Source organism: Mixophyes fleayi, chromosome 1 (assembly GCF_038048845.1).
Source record: "Mixophyes fleayi isolate aMixFle1 chromosome 1, aMixFle1.hap1, whole genome shotgun sequence".
Taxonomy (NCBI): domain Eukaryota; kingdom Metazoa; phylum Chordata; class Amphibia; order Anura; family Limnodynastidae; genus Mixophyes; species Mixophyes fleayi.
Window position 1 is genome coordinate 184,485,712 of NC_134402.1, and position 24,311 is coordinate 184,510,022.

General features: G+C 38.4%; 1 protein-coding gene across 2 annotated transcripts in view; it reads right to left on the reverse strand.

The window, feature by feature from the left end:
- TNKS (tankyrase) overlaps positions 1-24,311 on the reverse strand; it is a 177,046-nt gene that overhangs the window by 122,327 nt on the left and 30,408 nt on the right. For both annotated transcript variants that reach the window (XM_075204611.1, XM_075204610.1), the window contains exon 3: positions 18,714-18,809. In XM_075204611.1, the coding sequence (XP_075060712.1) occupies positions 18,714-18,809 (96 nt within the window). The remainder of the gene's footprint in view (positions 1-18,713; positions 18,810-24,311) is intronic.

Genomic DNA, 24,311 nt, shown 5'->3' on the forward strand with positions numbered 1-24,311 from the left:
TGACAGACTGCACATGCCCTGCGCTGCCTGCAGCTATCATTAAATAAAGATTTGTCACCATATTTCTGCTTGCAGCAAGGTTATGTTACCTTGCCTCAAGGAAAGATAATTTCATGGTTTGGTGAACTTCTGTCATATATCCAAAATGTAATGAATGTTTAATTCCACTAGTGAAAGGGTTAATAGAAGATACAAAAATTAAGCAAATCAATGAGATCAGCAGCATGCACATTTGCTATAAGTTTATCTTGCAAGAGAACAGTTCTAGCTGGAATACTGTGTCTTGGCTTTTGTGGCTAAGGGAAACTGATGGGGACCTATAAAACTTTAAAGGACACTGTATTCTTTAGAAGCTAAGCCAGCGCTTCCCAAAGTGTGCGCTGCTGCGGTCGCTGTTGGAAAAAAAAAAAAAAAAAGAAAAAGAACTTACCAATCTAGCGCCGGATCCTCCTCCTCAATGTTCTCACTGACTGCCGGGCGTGATATCACGCCCGACGGTGTCAGTGAGGAGCAGCAGCAGAGAGAAGACATCAGGAAATGAGGAAAGAAGGTAAGAAATGGAGAAGGGGAGGGGACAGGGCGAAGAGGGGGACAGGGTGAAGAGGGGGACACAGAGTGTGAGATGGCAAAGGGTAATGTGATGGTGAAGGGGTCTATTATTATTATCATTTATTTGTAAGGCGCCACAAGGTTTCCGCAGCGCTGTACATGGTACAAACAGTAGACTATACAGGGTAAGACAGTACAGAACAATAAACACAAAGTACCAGTACATCAGAAACTCCAGGTAGGCAGATACAGTAGAGACGGAGCGGAAGAACAGGTATGGAGACAGGAGGGAAGATGGGCCCTGCTCATACGAGCTTACATACTAAGGGAGGGTAAACAGAATCAGGTACATAAGGGAGCCAGTGAAGCAACGGGGAGAGAGAAAGGGGGCAGGGGAGAACCAGAAGAGGTGAGAGGTTAAGTGGATGGTTGGTAGGCCTTAAGGAACAGGTGAGTTTTAAGAGCCCGCTTGAAGGAGCACAGATTGGGTGAAAGACGAATGGAGCGAGGGAGGTCGTTCCAGTGAAGGGGGGCAGCACGGGAGAAGTCTTGGATTCTAGAGTGGGAAGAGGTGATCAGAGTGGAGGAGAGGCGGCGATCATTGGCTGAGCGCAGGGAGCGCAGGGAGTGTGAATGGAGAGGAGGTTAGAGATGTAAGGGGCAGTAGACTGAGAGCCTTGTAAGTGGTGGTGAGGAGTTTGAAAAGGATTCTGTAGGGGAAGGGGAGCCAGTGTAAGGAAAGACAGAGAGGGGAGGCAGAGGAGGAGTGGCGTGAGAGGAAGATGAGTCTCGCAGCCGCATTGAGTATAGAGCGGAGGGGGGCAAGGCGGGAGCAGTGGAGGCCAGTAAGGAGGAGGTTGCAGTAGTCGAGACGGGAGATGATGAGAGCATGGATGATAGTTTTGGTGGCATCTTGAGAGAGGAAGGGACGGATGCGGGCAATTGAATGTGGGGGGCAAAAGAGAGAGAGGAGTCGAGAGTGACACCTAGGCAGCGAAGTTGGGTGACAGAGGAGATAGTGGAGTTGTTAACAACGATAGAGAGGTCATGGTGGGAAGGGAGCCTGGGTGGGGGAAAGACAATGAGTTCGGTTTTGGAGATGTTAATTTTAAGAAAGCGAGAGGACATCCAGGATGAGATGGCTGAGAGGCAGTCAGTTACACGAGAGAGGAGGGAGGAGGAAAGATCAGGAGAAGAGATGTAGAGTTGAATATCATCAGCATATAGGTGATACTGAAGACCGAAAGAGGAGATGAGAGCCCCAAGGGAGGAAGTATAGAGCGAAAAGAGTAAAGGGCCAAGAACAGAGCCCTGAGGGACTCCAACAGGGAGAGGGGAGGGGGTGGAGGAAGAACCAGACGTGGATACGGAGAAGGAGCGATTAGCAAGGTATGAGGTGAACCAGGCATGGACAGAGCCAGAGAGGCCGAGTGAGAGAAGAGTTTGCAGTAGGAGGGGGTGGTCCACGGTGTCAAAGGCCGCGGAGAGGTCAAGGAGGATGAGTATGGAGTAGTGACCCTTGGATTTGGCTGATAGGAGATCATCGGTAACTTTAGCCAGGGCTGTTTCAGTGGAGTGGAGGGGGCGGTAGCCGGATTGGAGAAGGTCAAGGAGGGAGTTGTCAGAGAGGTGTCTGGTGAGGCGGCTGCAGACAATCCGCTCAAGTAATTTGGAGGCATATGGGAGAAGAGAGATAGGGCGGTAGTTAGCAAGAGAGGTGGGGTCGAGATTGGGTTTCTGATAGGGGAGATAAGAGCGTGTTTGAATGAGGATGGGACAACGCCAGAGGAGAGTGATAGGTTGAAGAGGTGTGCGAGGGAGGTACGTCATTTTGACCCAACTACTTAAAAAACGGGACTACCCGGTAATTATTTTGGCTTAGGGGTGCCTTCGAAAAATTGTGGTGACCCTAAGGGTGCCTCGAACTGAGAAAGTTTGGGAACCACTGAGCTAAGCTGTTATTAAAGATGACATACATTGGATTCTATGTTTAATGAAGATGTGAATAGAAGAGCACAAATTATTTTGCAGCCTAATTTTATTTTAAAAAAGAAAAAAAACACAATGTGCTCAACGTTTTGTTCTAAAGTGAGTCTCTTGTAGTCAGGTGTTCTGTATGTCACCAGGCATTGTATGAAGGTTCCGATGACAAAACTGCATCTCCTGGAAATCAGACTGCTACTGAACATGTCTAGCAAAAAAACACAGACTATACTCTTAATATTCCCAGCTGTCAACTTGCGTGATGTGGATAGATGGCTTATGAAGCTATATTTGTGGAAACAGCTGCCAAATAGGTATTATCAGAGCTGAAAGTTTATTAAAGAAGAACTACAGCACTCTAATAACTAATTTGAAGATAAAATGATGTTAAAATAAAATCTGGAGTTTTACGTCCCAGGAGTGTGCCAATTATTCGATGTGCAGAATCAATAAGCCTTCAAAAGTCTAGCACTGCTCTGACCATGACAGTGGTGTTGATGCCCCTGCTCTGTGAACTTCCAATGCATGAATATGTACAATTTAAAGGGAAATAACAAACAACTATACCGGATCTTTGAAAGAGGCCAGTGGTATTGGCATACAGCATATTGGCACTATACTACTGAAGGTTTTCGGCAAAGCTCAGGATCTAAACTGACTGACGCTTGTCCAATGAGCTGACAGTGTCAGTGTGCATCAAGCCTTTGCTAAATTTGGCTTACAAAATAAGCTGAATCCAAACGAGACAGTGGGTATCTGGTTCTAGTTGATTGTTGATTGTGGTTAGCAAATAGTCCTCAGCGCTCACTTTTAAAGTTTTCCCAAATCCAAAGATAGGCTGTGAAGAAACTGGGTGTCACTGGACTGGGGACTTTTATTTGTTACCCGTTTCTCACAGGTTATTGTACTTTTTAATCCTTGGTCAAGTCTAAGTTTATAAACCTGAGCATCGATGTATTATGTGTTCTGTTATTTCATGTTATATACATTTTGCCCTTGCCATTACCTGCAATATTGCAAGTATTAAAAATATAAAGACTGCTGCCATATTGTGTAAAAACAGCAGGACAGCAAGAGACATAGCATACCAGGATGGAAAGTTGTATTAGTTAAGGTATTTGAGTTCGCACAAATGATAATTATCATTTGTCTCAAATGTCCATTGTTATGAGGTGTGGCATAGATCTGGGCTGTTCGTAATCAGAATGATGTCTGAACGACTGAATATAGCTAGCTAGCAGCCCTTGTTAGTTATACTTCGTTCACATTGCCGATCCTGCAATATCTCGGGGATATGAAGCCGGCATATTGCCGGATGAGACTCCCACCCCGGCAAATTCCTGGGTCAACCGGGATTTTTAACCTTTTAATAGTATTGGGTGAGAAAAGCCTGGGTCTCACCGTTCAGACTGGCATCTACCTGGGAATAACACATGGTGGCTTAGTGGTTATCACTTCTGCCTCACAGCACTGGGGTCATGAGTTCAATTCCCAACCATGGCCTTATCTGTAGGGAGTTTATGTTCTGATCGTGTTTGCGTGGGTTTCTTCCCACACACAAAAAACAAACAAACATACTAGTGGGTTAATTGGCTGCTATTAAACTGACCTTTGTCTCTCTCGGTCTCTGTGTATGTTATAGAATTTAGATTGTAAGCTCCGATGGGACAGGGACTGGTGTGAGTGAGTGCTCTTTACAGCACTGCGGAATTCGTGGCACTATATAAATAGATGATAATAATGATAACCCTTCAAAAAGACCCGGGTTCAATTTCCGGGTAGGTGCAGGAGACTCCGTTCACACTTAGCCAGGGTATTATCTAGGTCAACGGGTAATCTAGGAGGTAATTAGATTAGAATTTCCAGATTATGTGCCATGTGTCTCCACAGCGCTACAATGCCTGGAATAGCATCGGACAATTTATTCCTAATTCCTATTAATATAAATGTTACTGTACCAAAATGTATCACAGGTTCAGATCGTGCAACACTGCAGAAACAATGTGTCAAATGTCTTAATGTTACCAGCGTGAAATGTCATTCCCTGATGCTGTGTCGAAGAGGAAACCCTACCAGGACAGGGTCTATGTGAGCCAGTATCGCAGGCTGAGCAACACTGTCTAGCTAAACAGTAGTGGTAATACTGCACAGAGGATAAGACTCTGAAGGATACTACGATTGTTACTTTGGAGTGCTGACTGCAGGAGACTGCTGGAGTTTACACACTACCATTTAACCTGTACTTTGTGAACGTCTTATGGTGTTGTTCTGCCACAATAAAGCCTTATTTTGGATATATTCTGGTCTGCCCAAGTGAGTTGACTTGCATAGAAGGTAACCACGCCTCAGTTAAGGGTGGTTTCCTCACAAAGGCGAATATACATAGTGAAGAGCAATGGTATGGAGAGGACAGACTCCTGCGTTTCAACTAGTTGGATCATTTTACAGGAGACTGAAGACTACTTTAATAAAAATGCATTTGTCAAATGGGTAAATCACTTAACAGGAAAAAATATAGTGTATCTTATAATCACCTTGGTCAAAATGTTTGTATGACAGGATTTAATAAAACAGATGCTTAACGTTATCTTTTTAAAGTTATATTTATTTAATTTAGCCACATCCATATAGGATTTATTTTTCTAGAGTTTCCTATATTGGCACCACACAAGTAATTTTCAAGATGTTTATTGCAAAGAAATGGCACGCAACACCCTTCTCCATGCAACCTGCTCTCACACAAAGTCATAGCTACAGAGCAATTTCTCTGTATAAAACACATTTGCTGGACAACAAAGGGACTACTGAAAAAAATCAGTTGGGTCTCTTTCTGAAATTAGCTATAACAAATTTGGTAGAGTATGAAAACTATCAAAGTAGTCTACTAACTCAGGAATGTTAAAATGAAAACCCAGTGCATCTTCCAAGAAAAATTGTATTAGAGAAATGAGATATCTTCTAAATTAGGATATTATTTGAAAGACCTGTATATATTTACTATATAACCAAATTAGTTATTTCGTTTATTTTCTTACCTAGATTTTATTTTTTCATTTGCAAAATAATTTGTTAGTTTGAACCATACTTTGAACTTAAGCACTGCATTTCTACCACATCTTAGTTTGATCTGAGTAACTCTTACTATAATTTGTGTAATACTTGCTTGAACGTGTTTGTTTTACCCTCTTTTGTTCACTTGTTACATTTTGTTACTATTGTAAAATAATGTATAAATATGATAGCTGTAACCTATGAAAATGATAATGAATCTATATATCCTTATATTTATTTCAAACACAACAGCAAAAAATATTTTTTGTAGTAATTAGAGCATTTTCAATAATACTGCTAACCTCTGGATTTATTATATGCTAATATGGAAAGAATCAGGCTTTTGCATCTCAAGCCTCTAAATTGTACCTCTACTTCTTTTATTTCCACAGCAATACCCAGTACTCAGCACCTGCAGTGAACATGCATCAGTCCAGTATCATCTAATGCTGTGGTTAGCATTTTGTGTTTAAAGGGCAAAGGTTTCACAATAACCCATATAAACAGTTCCCTGCAGTGTATATAGTTTACCCAGAGGATGCGGTGTGAATCATGTGTTCAGGCTTCCACTGTAGTGCTTTACAATACATTCAACGCTGCAGCAAGACGATATACCCAAAAAAATAAAAATGTTTGCTTATCAGGTTACTAATGAATATTTCTGACACATAGCAACTAGGTTTCCCAGTACTCAGATGTCAAGTCCCGAGGTTATAAGGATAATAGTTTACTTCAGTATTTCAATGTTATGCAGTCTTTTTCACACAAAAAAAGAAATTGGATATTGTTTTCTACAGGTTAAATTTATAAGGTTTGTTGATTTATCAAATGTATTTGTCAAAATCATTAATTTGCATACAAAAAAATAGTATGCACTCATACTGAAGGTGAAGACAATTGAAATATACAACAGTTTTTAAATCACGATTTGTGTCTTGAACCAAAAATGTAAAAATGTAGTCTAGTCATGCCTTTGTGGTATTTCCTTAGGGCTCAAACCCACTAGCTTTGATTACATGCATTTTTCTAGCTTTAATGCTATTAAGAGGTATTTAAATGGGTCCGAAACTGCCACAGTTATTCGTGTCTACTGGTGGCGCAGTCGCAGTCCTTTCCAGTTTTCAGAAAGCATTGTACTTTATTGTTTGCATTTACCATGAGTAAATAATAAAACAATTTTATTTATATAGCACTTATATAGTATTAAAATTATGTGAGGCATGTTAATTAGCTGCTTTAAAACAAATACTTATACTCAAATACTAATACTTAATTGTCTGTGCAGCAAATAAAGTGAAGGAGCTATACAAATAGAAGATAATAAATAAATGATGGGGCAGGTTAATGAAAATAGTCCTATTTATTAAACGTAAACGCTATTAATGTTGGGACTGGTGGGGGGAGAGGAAAATAGGTTTATATACCAATCAGAATATTATTGCTATTTTAATTTTGGGGCTGATCAGGTGGAAGGAGTTCTATTTATTAAACAGAAGTGTTTTTATTTGTGTCGGCATTGGCTGATGGAACACAGCAATAGTAACACTTTCTAAAAAGATAGTCTCAGACTTTCATGATGACTGCAACCTACTCCAATGGTACGTGGTGGAACATGCATGCCCTCACTTCATGCTAATCTCTCTATCAATATTTATGTCCCGATTGGGGAGGAGCACAAATACATTGCATTGCCCTTGGGTGCCATATAACCACATTGCTTCACCCCCAAGTTTGCACATTTAGTGACCTACTAATATAACGGATTGAATACGTTTTTTTATCAAATCCATTTTCCTTTTCTCCTAAACTTTTTACCAAATTTTGCCCCCCCCCCCCCCCCTGCATCTCATGATTTGCCCTCCCTAAAAAACAAACAAAACAAAAGTAATGCTGAAGAATTAAAAAAATAACTGGGGATGTTATGCTGTGAGAATGGAGGCTTGCCCCAGCAATAGTGCCTCACAATTCACAGGAGGGGGGGCTCTTACTGTCAAGGGCCATTTTCTAGCAGCAGTCCATTGAACATTTATTTTATGTGGGATTTTATATTCCCTTATAAAGAGCATAATTTTCGTATTTAGCACAATGACTCCCCAACTAGTACGTCAGAACACGTGTGACACCTTGACAGGCTGAGTGTGTCACAAGAATGTAGGTGTCAAAATAGAAAAAAATGGATGGTAGGGAAACTATGTTTTCATTAATTTAGCTTAAATTGCATTTAAATTGTCACCAATTTGTTGATTTTAGTTTTGTTTATTACAATATTTTAATAATACTGGTGTGTCACAAAATCAGACACAGCTTTCATCAAAATGCCTCTGTCAACTGATCCAGCCTAACAATAGTCTAATAATAAAATAGGAGTCTAAAAGTAAAAAAAAAACAAAATAAAATAAAAAAAAGATTTTCTACATATAACATCTACAAGCATATGGGAAAGAACATATCTTTTGCATGAGAAAGTTAAATCAACAGAATACAGTCAACTCTCCTCTTCATCTAGGGACCCAGAGTAAAGGCTGCTCTAGCTCTGCTTCGAAGGCACAGTTCATCATTTCTTATTTTGTCAATTTCCAGCAATTTAGCACTTTGGAGCTGATTTATGAGAACTGTCCACCATCATGAGAAAAACAAAGTTTCTTCATTTTTGCCCTTGCCTGTCATTCTATATAGACTGGAGACTCGTCAATTACCACTTCCACGACACATCCTTGTCTTGTCATTTAAAAGCACAATTTAGCGAGCGTTTGTAAAAGAAAAACAAAACGAAGGCTTTAATAGAACATCCAGGTTCCTACTGATATTAGTTTAAATAAATAAGTTACAAAATAAGAAGACACATTAAATGCATAACTAGATTCAAAGATTTATTCAGAGCAAGATCTACAAAATCATGTACCGTATATACTCGAGTATAAGCAGAGTTTTTCAGCACATTTTTTGTGCTGGAAAAGCCCCTCTCGGCTTATACTCGAGTCATGCTCCAGGACCACAATGAAAGACCAGACCAGCGTACGGAAGGAATCTGTGGAGAGTGACTTGCAGTCTCACCTGAGAACTGAGAAGCAACGGCGAACTAGACTATTGCAGGACGACTCACACCGAGCCACAGCGCTGTGTGCGGCTTGTTACCGTGGGGACGCTCAAGCTTCCTGATGCCGGGCGGACGTCCTGATTCTCCAGTGGTGGAAGTGCGCATGCGCAAGCGTGTGACGTGGTGCCGCTGATCAAGCGGTTGTGAAGCTAAAAGTCCACAGTCTGTGAGTTTGGGTAATGAATACAATCCAACGAGTTTTACCCTGGCGACTTCCTCAGGGATCATTGTGGAGGATATCAATGTCTTTCAACATCTGACCAGTTTATGGAAGGAAATTGTGGAGAGTGACTCGCAGCGCTATCTGACAATTGAACTGTAACGGCGGCACAGATTCTATTACCGGGCAGTCTATGCGGAGTAACAATATTTGCCCACTATTCACGGAGGGAACCTACGGTATTTACTTATTGATGTAACTGTATTGTAACCTTTTGTTAATACAGAGTTTGGTTATAACCTCTGATACTGAAATATACACAGATCACAATAACTTAGCTCGTGGGTGATAAGGACTCAATCGGTTAAACGAGGAGGACTCGAGTCATCAAACATACTAGTAGCATTTACTACTCATTACTCAGGGAATTGGAAACTCAGGGTTCCGTGCTAGGACTGTCTTATTATTAATCAGTTTATACTATACAAGTTTTCTATTTGAGGACTGTCAGAATTTACAAGTAGCTGCTGCATTTCCCACCCTAGGCTTATACTCGAGTCAATAAGTTTTCCCAGTTTTTTGTGGCAAAATTAGGTGCCTCGGCTTATATTCGGGTCGACTTATACTCGAGTATATACGGTAGTTATTTCACCAGAAAGTGGCAAGCACAGTGTTTGTGGCACAATTAAACAAATTAACTTAAAAAAAAAACAAAAACACTCCATAAAATGATAATAATGGACGGAACTTTAGTTCTGGGAAAAAAACTGCTCTTCAAGATTGGTGGAATTTATTTAACCAGATAAGCGGTCTTATTTTAGGTTTAATGTAAGTGCATTACTTTTATTGTGCTTAAAATTAGTTTAAAATATATTGTCCTATGTTTGCTTTGTTTTTTTACTTGGTATTAAATGAGAGAGGTATCCTTACCAAAGAGATTTTGGAGAACCCTATAACACTAACTCGGATAAGCCTAAATTCATTATTGCACATTGATACAAAGCTAAATCACACTTTATACTAATCACCCAATTAAATTTAATTACTGCAGTAGAAGGCACTGTCCTGTTTCCTATTATCTTTTAAAAAAAATTCTGCGATTCACAACAGAGATTACGGAACTGACTGCCACCTTATTATTGGAAAGTAGATATAGTACATATTTTACACATCCTTGTCACTAGGCATGCCCACAAGTTATAGCAAAGTGAGAGGATTAGAACTCAGTAAGACTGGCAAAAGGAGTAGCTGTTGGATGTAAAGCCATAATACACAAGTGGATCCATAATACCAAACGGACAACTAGTTCCTACCAGGATCCTAATATTTGTTCAGGATGGACTGGTTCGAGACAACACATAAGATATCCTAATTTCAGCCCTATTCCAATGCTGGAAACTTTTAACAAAGCTTTCCCCATCAGACACTAAACAAGCAATCAAAGGTTTCTACGCACAACTTGTTATTCCCATAACCTGCTTACTAGCCAACCCCCAACTGATGTCACTTATTTTTTTACCTGACCTACTCCCGCTGATCTTACTAAATAATTCCCATAAGACCTTTACTCCACACACTAAGAGGTAAATGTATTCTCCTATGGAGTTGCACATTTTCACCCAATTTTGCCATCTGAAATGGCAATTAAACAAATACCCAGCGTGTTATATATATTGTCACAACATGTACATCTACACTACACAGAGATTAAAACTCCATGGATGGAATGCTGGCCTTGAAAAACATTGGGCGAGCAGATCATGTTTATGTTAAAATGATTTTACACTAAAATGTTATTAAACTGGCTCCTCTAACATTATTAAATAAGCCATTTCTAGAACACTGACATTGAAGAGGGAAAGAGGGAAAGGAAATCCCTAACAGTGACAATTTGCAAGAGGCAAAAATAAACAGAAGACAATGCATGTTAGAGCTGTGAGGAAGAGCAAAAGAGGGGAGCTGTAATTTGCTATAGACAATGTTAAAGGAACAATACACTCAAAATATAAGTGTCTTAAGAGTCTCCTGATGCATCCACATGAACGGTATTTGAGAGTATCCCAACTTTGTTGTGCTTCCAATATGAACTGCACATATTTAAATCAGTGCCAGACACGTCATAGTAACCTGCACTAGTAATCAATGCAGAGCAGTCTTCTTGCTGTAATATACTAGAAGTGGTAGCACCGCTCCTGTGCAGATCACAGGTCATTTATAGCAGGCAGACTGCTTGCTGCATTTTGCTATGACTAGTTCCCAGCACTGGTCATATATAGACAGATCGCAGTGTATTAGAATCGCCTTGTCCAGAAGTCAATGACTGTGTAGGAAGCTGATTTCTATAAAATACTAGTACACACGTGATCAGGGTTGGCTCCAATCATTAATTTACAGCAAACAGCTTGCTTAATATTTCATTATGAGTGCAGGCTGCTTGCTATGCAAGTTCTAAACATATGACCTTCATCAACTATTTGTAAGGTGCCACAAGACTCTGAAGCTCCGCACAGTTTTATAGCAAATCATACATAAAAACAGAAAAAGTACATACAAGGTTTACAGAAAAAGTGCAGATGTGACACAGAAGGTAGAGAGGAAACTGCTCATCAGAGGTTTAGGGATTACACAGCAAGAAGTACATAACAATCAGGAACACAGCAATAATTACAACCACAAATAAATATATCACATGATGTCAACAGTCAATGTAATTTTCACACCTAGCTAAAAGCACTAGACCAGGCAGAACACAGACAATCTCTTCCAACCAATAGATCAGTGAGCGGTCCCACCTTATAATATGACACCACACCTTATAATATGACTGACTACGTCAGCCCTTAATTGCATGGTAGATATCCACATACCTACCTCATTATAGTTTGTTTTCGGACCATTCAAGACAGAAGACCCGCACTCCGAGACCTGTGCTTGGCAAAAAGTCTGCCTAAAGATGAAAATGTCCCAGTCTATGACACACCTCAAAAGAAAAAGGATGGAGAGCTAGATACCAAGTTAGCAAACCCAATACTGGCTTTCCTCAGTAATTCATGTTCAAAAAATGAACCCTCTTCCAAAGGTTATTCTGGAAAGCCTTGACTGCACAGAGACTCACGTCCGAAACATCGGTCTGCAGGACAAACTGTTGGCCAAAATCAAGAGACCCAAGTAGAGGATTCTTCACAGAGAACCTTTTTAATTGTCAAGTAACAGTTGGGAGTCCCACAGACATAAACCAGGGCCAAATTAAGGGGCAGCTAAAGTAAGGTACAGATCACCTATAACAGTCCACCAAGCCATGTACTGAATGTGCCTCTTCCTTTGCTTTCAGGGACAAAGGAAACTTTCAGATCTTAACCTTTATAAATCATAGGCTTTAAGCAACTATTTCCTACAGTATATCCTAGTTGGTCTTAAAATTTACCCAGAGCACATTTCTAGATAACTGGCTATAAGCCAGGCGGCACAAAGGGAACAAAGGACCTTCAACAAGCTTTTAATATAACTATCACCCAGGTATACTGCTGCATAATTCTGATGCAGATGTAACTCACCCAAGAGGCGCTGTAAGAACATGGGAGTACAGGTTTCCAAACAGGTTTTGAATACAGGAGGAAGGGGAGAAGTTTGTCCTAATTGTTCTTCAGTCAGAAAACCCTTTTAAAAGCATAGCCTTTAAAGGTACAATTAAATAGCTCAAATAGGTTGTTAATCAAAGTTCTACCCAAATCAGCTTTACCGAGCTTCAGTCTTTCCTGCATAAATCAAGACATTAAATTTGTACCCAGAGTTAGACTGTGTTCACACTGAACACTGGTCTGCCTGGGTCTCCATGGCAACATCACAAGAGGAGCTTTGATTGGCTCCTCTTGTGATTTTTATAATTTATTTTTTTAATAGGTGTCAGTGAGAAAAAGCTTTAGCAGTAGCCTTTTCCCTCACCTCCTCCAATAGAATCTCATGTGAGTTCCAGTTCTTATGCTTCCTTTTCATCTGAGTTTCAGAGGCACATATCCTGGAACATTTCTCCAGTGAGCTCTGGACCCACACTCTTGACATTCAAGATAGTCCCTAAGCACAAGGCCGAAAAATACAGCTACACACTGTCTATTAACATTGAGCCTGACAGGTATGGGCAGAAGTGGTCTTGAACACAAAACACCTATTGGTCTACTAGGAGCAACACCTTTCCTCCTAGTAGACAAATCAAAGAATATGTTTGCATGCCTTATAAAAGGACATATTTTATGTCCTGCTGAGCTTAACATGCATCACTAGCTCTCATTCTGAGATTAAGGGTAACGTGCAGCATTTCTGAAGGTTAAAGGGTGGCACTACTAACTACCCTTGAAGGGCATCAGGCGATACAGCAGCGATTGGCTGCATGGTGGCTTAGTGGTTAGCACTTCTGCCTCACAGCACTGGGGCCATGAGTTCGATTCCCAACCATGGCCTTATCTGTGTGGAGTTTGCATGTTCTCCCCGTGTTTGCGTGGGTTTCCTCCAGGTGCAGGACGACTTTATACATACTAATCAGACAGTTATAATGCCTTCGTTTTGAATTTCATAAAAGATGTACTACTCAAAACAGTTAAAACTATACCCTAAAAGCTTCCCCTTCTCCTTTTGCTATACTTTTTCAGAGCTACCATTCTATAATGGTCTATCCTTTTATAATAGTCTCTCCAGGGAACATATTATGACAAAAAAACAAAATGTCTGGGTCTAAGATTGTACATGTTGGTTTATATCTTGGTTATGTGCAACTATAGGGTAAATGTTACTTCAAATCGCCGGTTCACTGCGGTCCACAGCCATTATTTAAGACGGCAGTTTTATTAAAATGTAAAGCCCTTCAAGTTTTGCCTTTAATAATATTGTCATTTTAAAGAATGACGGCAAACCGCTGAGAATCGGCAGATTTAAGCAACCACCAATTGATACATTTACACCCGTCTACAATTGTTATTTACCTTTCTTCCCCACCTATTTTCCTAGACTAAAAAATGCATGAAATATTAAAAAAAAATATTTAAAGGGATTTGCATTACAAAATTAACCTGCAGCTTTGTTTTCCTTCATTCTAACAAACACTAAGCAAGAATATTTTTTTACGCAACAATCCATAGGATCATGCAATGTGCAGTTATCAAAAATGGCTGCCAGTTACCTTTTATCTAAAGCAGATAATCACTGCACACAATGGAGGTGAACGCAAATCCTTCGTGCAGCTTTCCAGAGGTAATTGCTTAGATGTCAACAATGCAGCTTTTCAAACCAACCCATCAATCGCATGGGCGCTTGGGAGGTAAAATCAATTGCATTCCTGACAGTAATTGAAAGCAAGCTACTTAAAAATCGAGTTATGTTGATTGGAAGAAAGATACCCATACCATACATTTACTCCCCTCCCCCACTCAACACCTGTTCTCAACGAAGTGCGGAGAGAAAAGAAAGGTTTACTTATTCCAGTATACATAGCAAAATCAGAGTGGGTATTAAGAGAGGAAATTAGGAGGCATTCATATTTCTGATAAATCACATGGCCACAAATACATAACAGAACTACAGACAGCATGTTAATCTGGACTGATTAATGAAATGGAGGAGGTATGGAACTCAACTGGGACCTCTCTCTGTGTATTAGGTACACATACTGTCAGGTCAGTTAGTCAACTGGCCAAAGCAACTACTTTTCAAAGTCCAAGAGCATAAACTATTAAGGTAAACTCTTTGGCATGCAATAACGATGGCAGGTGAAAATGCAGGAGGAAACGGGTCTTACATAGGACATGTTGTGACCATTCTGTATATTGGGGCCTCAAATGCTGTGGCCCTATCAGGGAGCCCCAACTGCACCAAGAAAATGCAAAATTATGGTAGATCCGCCTCTACAACATTCTTATGTAAGTAGGTATTAAAATCCCAGCACAATAAGTACTGATGCAATTTAATAAACCTAAAAACATACTTCCCTCTCTAGGCTGAGTAGAATGATGCAGCAAGAGGTGGGACTAATAAAGCTCTGTTGCAGCCTGAGGGTCTTCCTTTGTAGAGGCATGAATACATTTGTGAACATCAATAACACAAATTTTTGAAGACATGGAATTAACCTTTGCATATGTAAAGGTTTCCAAACTAAGGGGTAGATTTAGATCTCTAAAAAGGAAATCTTAGGTAGATCTCTCTAAAAAGGAAAACTGAAGGTGCTGCCCATAGCAACCAAACAGATTCTAGTCTTCGAGAATGTACTAAATGAATGATCGCTAAAATCTGACTGTTTGCCATTAGGACGTCTGCCAATAACACAAAGAAAGTGTTCCCTGCACTTGTTGGAAAGCCGCAGGAGATGTCTAAGTTCTTTGGCCACCAAATCAGAAGACAATCATAATTTCACCACTGCTTTGGATCATGGGCCTTTTAGACAGAATTTCGATTAAAAAAAACAAAAAAAAGATGAGTGGGTGTAAGGTACATAGCTGAATATCCATCATATTGACCCATTGGTTTGTAACTACCGTATTTATCGGCGTATAACACGCACAGGCGTATAACACGCATCTTCATTTTAAGAGGGAAATTTCAGGAAGATTTATTTTGCCATTCTGATCTCCTTTAAATCTGTGCACACTGCTGCACAACATCTATGTAATACACTAGCACTTTGTTAAATATATATATATTATAGAAATAATTTTAGAATATTTTCAGCACATACAGTAATATTTATTACTTGCACATATTGGATCCAGGGAATTAGCATGTTAGCACTTTATATAATTATTTTAAAATGACTATATACCGTATTTTATCTGTTTAATTGTTAGTTCGTTGTTGCGCCGTACACAAAACCCCACTTTACTTCACTACTTTACTTGTACCTGACGGGTACAAGTTCTCCTACCTCAGACAGCGAACTCTCGCAGTGCAGAGCGTTGCCGTGGTTACGCTCCGATGGCCGCGAGAATTAGACGTGAGGAAGGCGCGGCTTGCCGTTGCCTACTGATTGCCTCACACTCCACACGCTATAAAAACATGGCTTCTTAACATTATATCGGCGTATAACACGCATACATCATTTGCCCCCTATTTTCAGGGGGAAAAAAGTGCGTGTTATACGCCAATAAATACAGTATGTACAATTTCCAGAAAGTGGACAAACACATAATAAAAGTCCAAATAAGAAGCCATGTCTAACAGATGAGAGCAAATTTGCAGTACTTTGGCAAATGTTGTATTGTCCTTCATCACACATCAATCAAATATGGCTTGTGCAAAATAAGTTAATTGGTGATTGCATATTATTTCAATTGCAACTTTTCAAACCTATAAACTAGTAAGCAAACTCAATTACCATATTATAAAAGGTAACAAATGTACACAATGACTTTGAAAGCAAGAATGGTTTATTGGAAGACTGCTTTCCTGTGCTAACTTTACCAGCTGCTCAACCAGATATAGAACCCAAAGATGACAAACAAAAAATCAGAAGAACCATTACCCTATGCACTTTAAACCCAAAATTTTACAGGCATACCTGTCGGTCAGTGGGTGTTGTTGGGTCTAAAATGTATTTAGAAACACTTTGTAATTTTTATATTTCTCCTCGTGATATTGACAAAGAAAAAACATGTCAACTTTTGTTTTTATTACACACTTCAATTATAACTAAATAGTGATAAATTAGGTAGTAACAAAATATCATGAAAATTAAGTAGCCATAATCAGAAGGAGGCTCCCTACTGATAAAACATTTGTAATACTTTTATATACTACTACTATACATTAAATCTTCAAAGCTGTCAAAATTTTGCCTTTTGAAAAATATGACAAATTAGATCTAATATGTATCAATTTGAGAAACAGTAACTACAAATACTGCTCTATATTTACAAATTCAAAAGCAATAAAAAGCAGAAGCACATACAAAATCAAAATATTTTAAAAATTGCAATCACTTATTCTTTTACCTTTTTATTGAATGATTATTTTTTTTCGTTTGTTTTCTTTTTAACAGTACGTTTTGTACCAGTTATGCATGATGACATAGTGACAATACAGATATAATAAGAAAGCAATGTATCCCTTACATTCTTAAAGGGGAATGTTTTATTATTTAAAAACTTTCACACATGCAGTATTTTCAAATACTGATAAACTATGAGAAATAAACTTAACGCAGAACACAGACTCATAAGTAGCAAATGCAATAAAGAAAATAAAATGGAGAAATGTATTGGCAGGAGCTGCATTTAAATTAAATGGTAAATTTTGAGAGGGTGGTGATCCCTTTAAAGAAAAAAATGAAAGCAGATTGCTTAAGTTTCCCCAGCTTTGTCAAAAAGTACAATCTTAACTAGGAATGTTACCTTGTCTCCATCACAAACTTCATTGAGTTTTCTAAGACTCTGTCTAACGTAGCCATGGTATAGGACAACTTGCTCAAAAGACAAAGCATTGTTAGCTATGGTTTTATCACAATACTGGCATTGTCATGGAATATGATTCCACAGTGTAGAATACATTTTTGTTATCTTTTGTTAGAAGACCAGAAGCCAGGGTACATGTGATTTGGCTTGCAAACTGCCACAGCCCTTTGCAATCACGTATATCAGGTATATTTAACTCAGCAAGCTCAAAGGCTTTATTATAGATCTTCAAAATTGGACACCAATGACAAACTGCAAGAGAGGATAGAACCGTTGACTTGCTCGTCCATTAGATCAGACTGTATGCTCATAAAAATGTATGCACAACGGAGATTGTATGAGATCCTATGAGATTGTACTTGTGTAGTAGATCTCTACATTGACATTTGGGGGCACTGATTTATAACTAACAAAAAAAACAAAAACAAAAAAAAACAAGCCTTTTCAGACAATTGACTAAAAATATTCTATGTACTGTCAACAAAGTGTTTAGTGCAAGCAGCGCGGTCAGTCACCTTACAGATGCCCATAAAATATGCTCTGTTGAAAAGAAGTTTTTCTAGCCTGCCACATTAAGCACTGCAGGTGGCAGCACAATTGCTGCTATTTATCACAGCCAATAGCAGAAAGAAACACATGAACTACCAATATTCTAGCATCCTACACAATCAAATGCAGAGTGTTACTAGACAGACTGTTCGGAAAAAATGCATTTGTCTTCTCCCTCTGGCCATGTAGCATATCACGAACGCTTTGCTCACTTTTCTAATATGCTTTTGATATCCTTGGTGACAAATTGCAAAGGATGGGAAAAGAGGTTGTGCTCATTTCATTCGCCAGCAGTTGCCGTCTTGTAAAGGTCATATAAATAGACAGCACTAGGCATATAAAACGCTTTGAAACAGAGATCCACAGTCTGGAAAGATTTGCAATTCTGTTTTATGTGCTTTAAGTACAGGAAAGGATAATTAAAAGTAAAGTGCAGACAAAACCATAAGGAAAAAAAGGAGGGGGGGGTGGGCATAACATTACACCAAGAGGTGCTGTGTGCATGTACAAATAATTGGTCCTACTTTAATATCTCAATAGAATTTGAAATTATGCAGTGTGTAGCTTTAAAAGATAGACACTATATATAAATAACATTAAAGACATGGTGTTTGCTAATATGTTTACTGAGAAACAAATCACTAGACTCAAGCGGCTCAAAAAGGGGTTAAATCTATTTCTTCTAGACAAAATCACATGTAAAATTATGTCATGAATATCAAACAGCATTTAAAAAAAAAAAAAAAAAAAAAAAAAATTGTACACGCTTTTTTTTGTATAATCACAAGATAGAATACAAAGAACAGAAAATACAGTAAACAGAAGAATAAAATAAAGCAAAAGTAATAATAAAGCTACAAGCTGGTGGAGGAAAGAAAGATTATACATCTCTTACCTGTAAGAACAGCTTTTGCTGAAGGGTCAGCCAAGTCCAGGGCTGATTTGCCATCGGTGTTTCGGATGCTGGGGTCTGCACCATGCTGCAGCAATACTGTACAAGGAAAACAGAAACAACGTCTGATCTCGGGAAAACACAGGTTACTCATAGCAGAGACTTTCCTCGGCATACTATTACAATGAATATCCATATCCCTTCCTTTTCTTTGTCTATTTATTAGGAATCACGGCAGCAACAGAGCCTCAAATGAGAGAATATAAAAACAACAAGTTGACTAGTCAAGGCATGTGAAGACCACGTGACTCTGCATCACAAACAGAAATCTGGATATCTAGCGATAGTTTCTCTCATCCCTCCCCGTTTCCTTTAAGCAAGTGTAACTGAGAAGCAGCAAGCACACTGGCTCACACTGACAGGAAAGCTGTGATGCCAGTACATTTGACACTACTCATTGCTGGCAGTTATGTCTACTGTCTTTTCCTTTCAAGTAATGCTTAAACTACTACAAATTCCTTACAGGCCATCCAAAGTTGGAGAAAACAGGCACACTTTTTGTTTACAGGACCTCTTGGCTATGAATACATTTCTTATACAATTCGTAAAATACTTACGTAAAATAATAACAGGAACACTGGTACCTGCATATGAAATTATTATACATGTTTGTCTGAAATCATAGACCAATAGAAAGGGCAAGCCAAGTGCCATTCTGTCAACAGGGTCATACCACAAAGGAAATATTTGGATGTCTTTTCTGCAATTCCAATCAAGACTAAAAACCATAAAAAGTATAAAATGGTACTAGGCAAAACAGTGAATATTGGAGAAACAGTTTGCTGTAATATAGTTGTGAAATTTAAATGATACCAAAAACAGTCAAATATTAAAATGTTGCAGAAGTACACAATCGATAACAACATTATAACATTATATGCAATGTATTATAGGAAAATTGTTAATACATATAAAGGTAATATTCAATTAGGTCCGGAGCTCACGATTACGTGTCACTGCACAAGTCCCGTTACCGTAAATTTGCGGATTTCTGTGTGTACCCCATAGGGTTGCAAAAGGAAATCCGCGAAATTGCGGTACCATACTGTCACTTTACACACGCAGCCAGACCTAATTGAATATGCCCCACATAGTCATCTGTGTCTGTGTTACGATGGGAACAAAGATAAAGCACAAGTGAAAACAATGCGCACTAGGTGTCATACAGGCGATTTAGAATAGAAAATTAGTGTTCTGATGTTCCCACAGTTGCACGCAGTGAAACAATCTGAAGCTCTTGCATGAAAGGGAAACCAAAATTTGTATTGTGTTTTTTTGGCTACAAGAGCTTTAGAAGTCTGCATTTCTGTATGGAAAACACGGTTCTAGAATGCTGATGTGAAACTAGTGTAGGGGCCTTACCCACTGGCATGTGAAACTTAGCAATGCTTTGCTCATGTTTGGGATGGACAAAGAGAAGCATCTGAGGGATGGCAGCTGCAGCGCAAAAGCGCTCAATGGCAAGTGGGTATGGGGTCATTGATATCAATGGGGTCCTTATTAATGTAGGTTTACATGCTTTTCCAAGCGTTACTTATTACTAAAGCATGTATTTTGACAGTTGTTGGTTATCAATATCTGTAGCAATATCAAGCATTCAGTTCACCACAGAAGGTGTAGACCCAGAATAACAAAGATCCCCAACAATAAGTAGATCACATCATGACCAAACATAACAGATTCAATCGGCCGATCACCACTATCAGCCCGTTTTTTGGGGCATCTACCTATTGAAATAACAAAGTATCAAGGAACATGAAAATGCTCCAAGTGGCCAGATCTTTTCCAAGGAATTCACAAGGAATTCAAATCTGTCATAGTAGGAACTGGATACAATTCAGTCTGTTTTCAGAACGATTTATCGAATAAATGCATTAGTAACGAAATTAGGACCTTGAATTGTAACAGTAATCACTCAACCACTATTAAATTAATTGTCAATTTTACTTTATGGAAATAAGAGAATTTTATTAAATGAATCCATGCAAACTTCAACTTTATACATGCGAATAGGGAAAGATGTTTTGCCGTGCTTCTTTTAAGATTACTGCATTCAGCTATATCAAAATACTAGAAATGGTTAAAATCTTTACAATCTAAAAATAAAAACAGTTTGCTGAAAACAAAAAAAAGCTGCATTAGGACTATTCATAAACACTGAGGATAGCAACGGAATGATTCCAGACATCAATGACATCTACTTACAATATCAATTTTACATTCGTGAAAGACAAAGAAACTGAACCTCACCATTATATAAATAAAAGTATTCAACCATGTTTTCTTTCTAGTTCTTTGCTTAATATAAAAGATTGAAGTTTATTTGGGAAGTTCTATCACTAGAGAGCTAAGTTTAAGAAAGTAAAAAGTTTCTATACTAGGGATGCACTACATTGATTATCCTATTATCATTAAAATATACATTTTTACTGGGTTAAATGAATATTCTAAGGTCTGTTAATGCATGAAATTAAAAAGCAGAGAAATCCAAAATAGGACAGTGGTGTGCAAAAAAAGAAAAAAAGTGTGTTAAAAATTGCTGTATTACACTGCTGTCCACCTGTAGTATTAGGATTGACTTAGATTTGCTTTTGTGGAATCAGAATTTTGTTCCCGTCACATAGTGCGAGTGTGTATCCACAAAATAACATTGTTGCAGTGTATAACATCTTTTGGCTGCATAAGTCTATTGTTACTCAGTACTCATGGAGCTCTATGTTTATGTGTTTATTTCTCATCTTACACATAGCATTTATAGCAGTGAATATTGTATTGAATAAATTATCTCCTTAATAGAGGATCCAAAATTGGTATCACATTTGGCTGGCTGCTAGCATATTACTATAGCCACTAAGGTATAGAAAAATGTTCTGCTATCTCACCGACTCCTACCACTCCTTCCAGGGAGTGCTCGTTGTTCCTCTCTACAATTCAGACAAATAAGGAATAGCCAACAGTCTACAATTATTCACATCAATTTTCAGTCAAATTACAATTTATTCATGAAACTGTTGTAAACATGGGCTAAGGCAGCACAGATGAACAGCCTCCCACTGACAGCTGTTTTGTGCCATGCATGCATGCTTCTTTCAACTATATGGTCATATACTGTATTTTAGACAGAATGGCCTATATTGTGACAAAGCATGCTTTATGATATATCCTCTAAGAAAAGTGTTCACCTGCGGCACAAAACAGTTACAGCCTGTATCTTGTTGCCAAATATACCACAACCTTGTGAATAAACTGCATTTTGGCAAAAAGGTAGATGTTATCTCCTTGATTAACAAAAAGCTGGGGAAGTGTTTCTACTATTTTCAAGTTAATTTGGCCAATAGGCACTTACATATGGGAAGTTTAAGCAGCAGGACAGGTAACATTTATGGAACAAAATAAGTTTTTAGAAGTCCAAGGCACTGTACACAAAATTATCTGAACATTTGCTGAGAGAGCAATTTTATTATATACACAAGCTTTCCTTGACATTTTAAGTAGAAATGGTGTATAGTTTGACATATTGAAATACCAGTTCTTTTGGCCAGTAACAATTAGTTAAAGATAATTACATTGTCAAATCACATCCAGTTCAAACATATACAACATCCACAGTAACATAATAACCCGAAAAGGGGAACTTGTTACAGATATAAGGAAAAATATTGAAACCTATCTGGCACAGAATAGTGAGATAGATGTAGTATCCCGATGCTATCCAAAGTCATTATTTAAAAAGAAACTTGGGTTTGTGTGGAAACGACACAGCACAAGGCCATTCATAGAACGAACAGCAACACACTAATGCATTCGGCAGGTAAGCAAATGAACATACAAGTTTAAAGATCATATTGTACATTACAACTATCATTTTTAGACGCTAACAGAAACATGTAAGGAAAAAATTTGAGCCAATTTTGAAAATAGTTTCAAAACCATTGTATACAGCTATCACACATCTAATAAAATAATTTGTGGGGAAGAAAAACAAACAAAAAAAAAACCAACCTTTTTTCTTTTAATAAAACCCAAGCTTTCAATTTCATTTCAAATGATAGGAAACAATTTAAGTAAGCATTGATCTTATAGGACTTAAGCAGGACCTGTCCCATTTCTATTTACAGATATGGGATATTGTCTAGAAAGCTAAGGACTTTTAAGGGCTTCAAATTATGGAAAAAACCTTATCTGGATGTACAATGCCTAAAATATACAAAATGTATATTTAAAAATTACCTATCTTTGCTTACAGTGGTCCTTGCATTCCCTTCTCGTTAAATGGTTTATTAATGCTCGTCAGAGTAAATGGATTAGAAAATGCTCAGTTATTTGGTCTGTGCATATGGCAATCATAAAGCAACAATTATATTTTTTGCTCTCTGGTTTTCAACTTTCAGGATAACATACTCCCATGAAATGATGTATCAAAGCATGTTGAAGTCTATTCGACTTGGATTATTGGATGAAGTCATTTTAAATCAATAATCGGTTATTATAGAATCCTACGCAATTGAGATTCATGCGCATCGGCATACGAATGTTAAATACGAAATTACATAGGAAAACACAGCAAATACGCTTACACTCACTCCTACATTCGTAAATAGTTCACTCTTAATAAAGTTCCAACTCGCATCATTTTATTAGTAAGACTTAAGCTTATATAAATAAGGATAAATTTACATTAAATGTATTTATGGCTCAGGTCCTTAGAAATGTATGGTGTTTGGTCTTCTATTAATCCTTATTTCACCAGCAGGAACCCAGTATTAGCGATTAAGTGATTGCACACCGTAATCGCTAGTTATGATAGTATTATCATTATAAAATTGATACTCTATAATACTGTATGCAGCATGTTAATAGGTTGGTTTAAACTGGATTCAGGCAGTTTCCGAGGTAAGACACTTCCACAGCTGTTTGAGTGAACTGCCCCCGTACCTTTGGAAGAAGCATCATTTGAACTGACCCATGATCTGCATTGTACTAGACTATCTTACACCCTGAACCAATGAAGTAAGACCTTAGTTTATCTTTATGTACATTGTGACATAGCAAATAATAAGTTAATTCAAACTGTATGCCACAAACATGCTCCCAGCTGTCGTGACTTTGGGGGTGTTTGCTATATGAGGTCACACGATTACAGCCCGCAGTATCTCTATACCTATCACACAGGTTATAGACCTACTGAATCGCCCACAAACAGTGCTCACACCCCCCGACACTTCAGGTTTGCCACCACCTACTGAATACGGGCAAAAGGAGCCCAAACTACTGTCCCACACGGCTTCTAGCTATCACCAGACTAGCAAACCCAAACCAGCAAACACAGGGTTAACTCTTCACACCTCCAGAGTTATCACACACTGGGCTAACTTGGTAGAGCTATTTCTTCTTGACAGGCTAATGGATTTGTTACAGTATCAAGGACGCAATATATTAAATTATAGATTTAATATACAAAAGTACATGGCATTCAAATATAAAGAAAAATAATTAATAAACAACTGAGATAACACACACACACACACACACAAGCAAAAC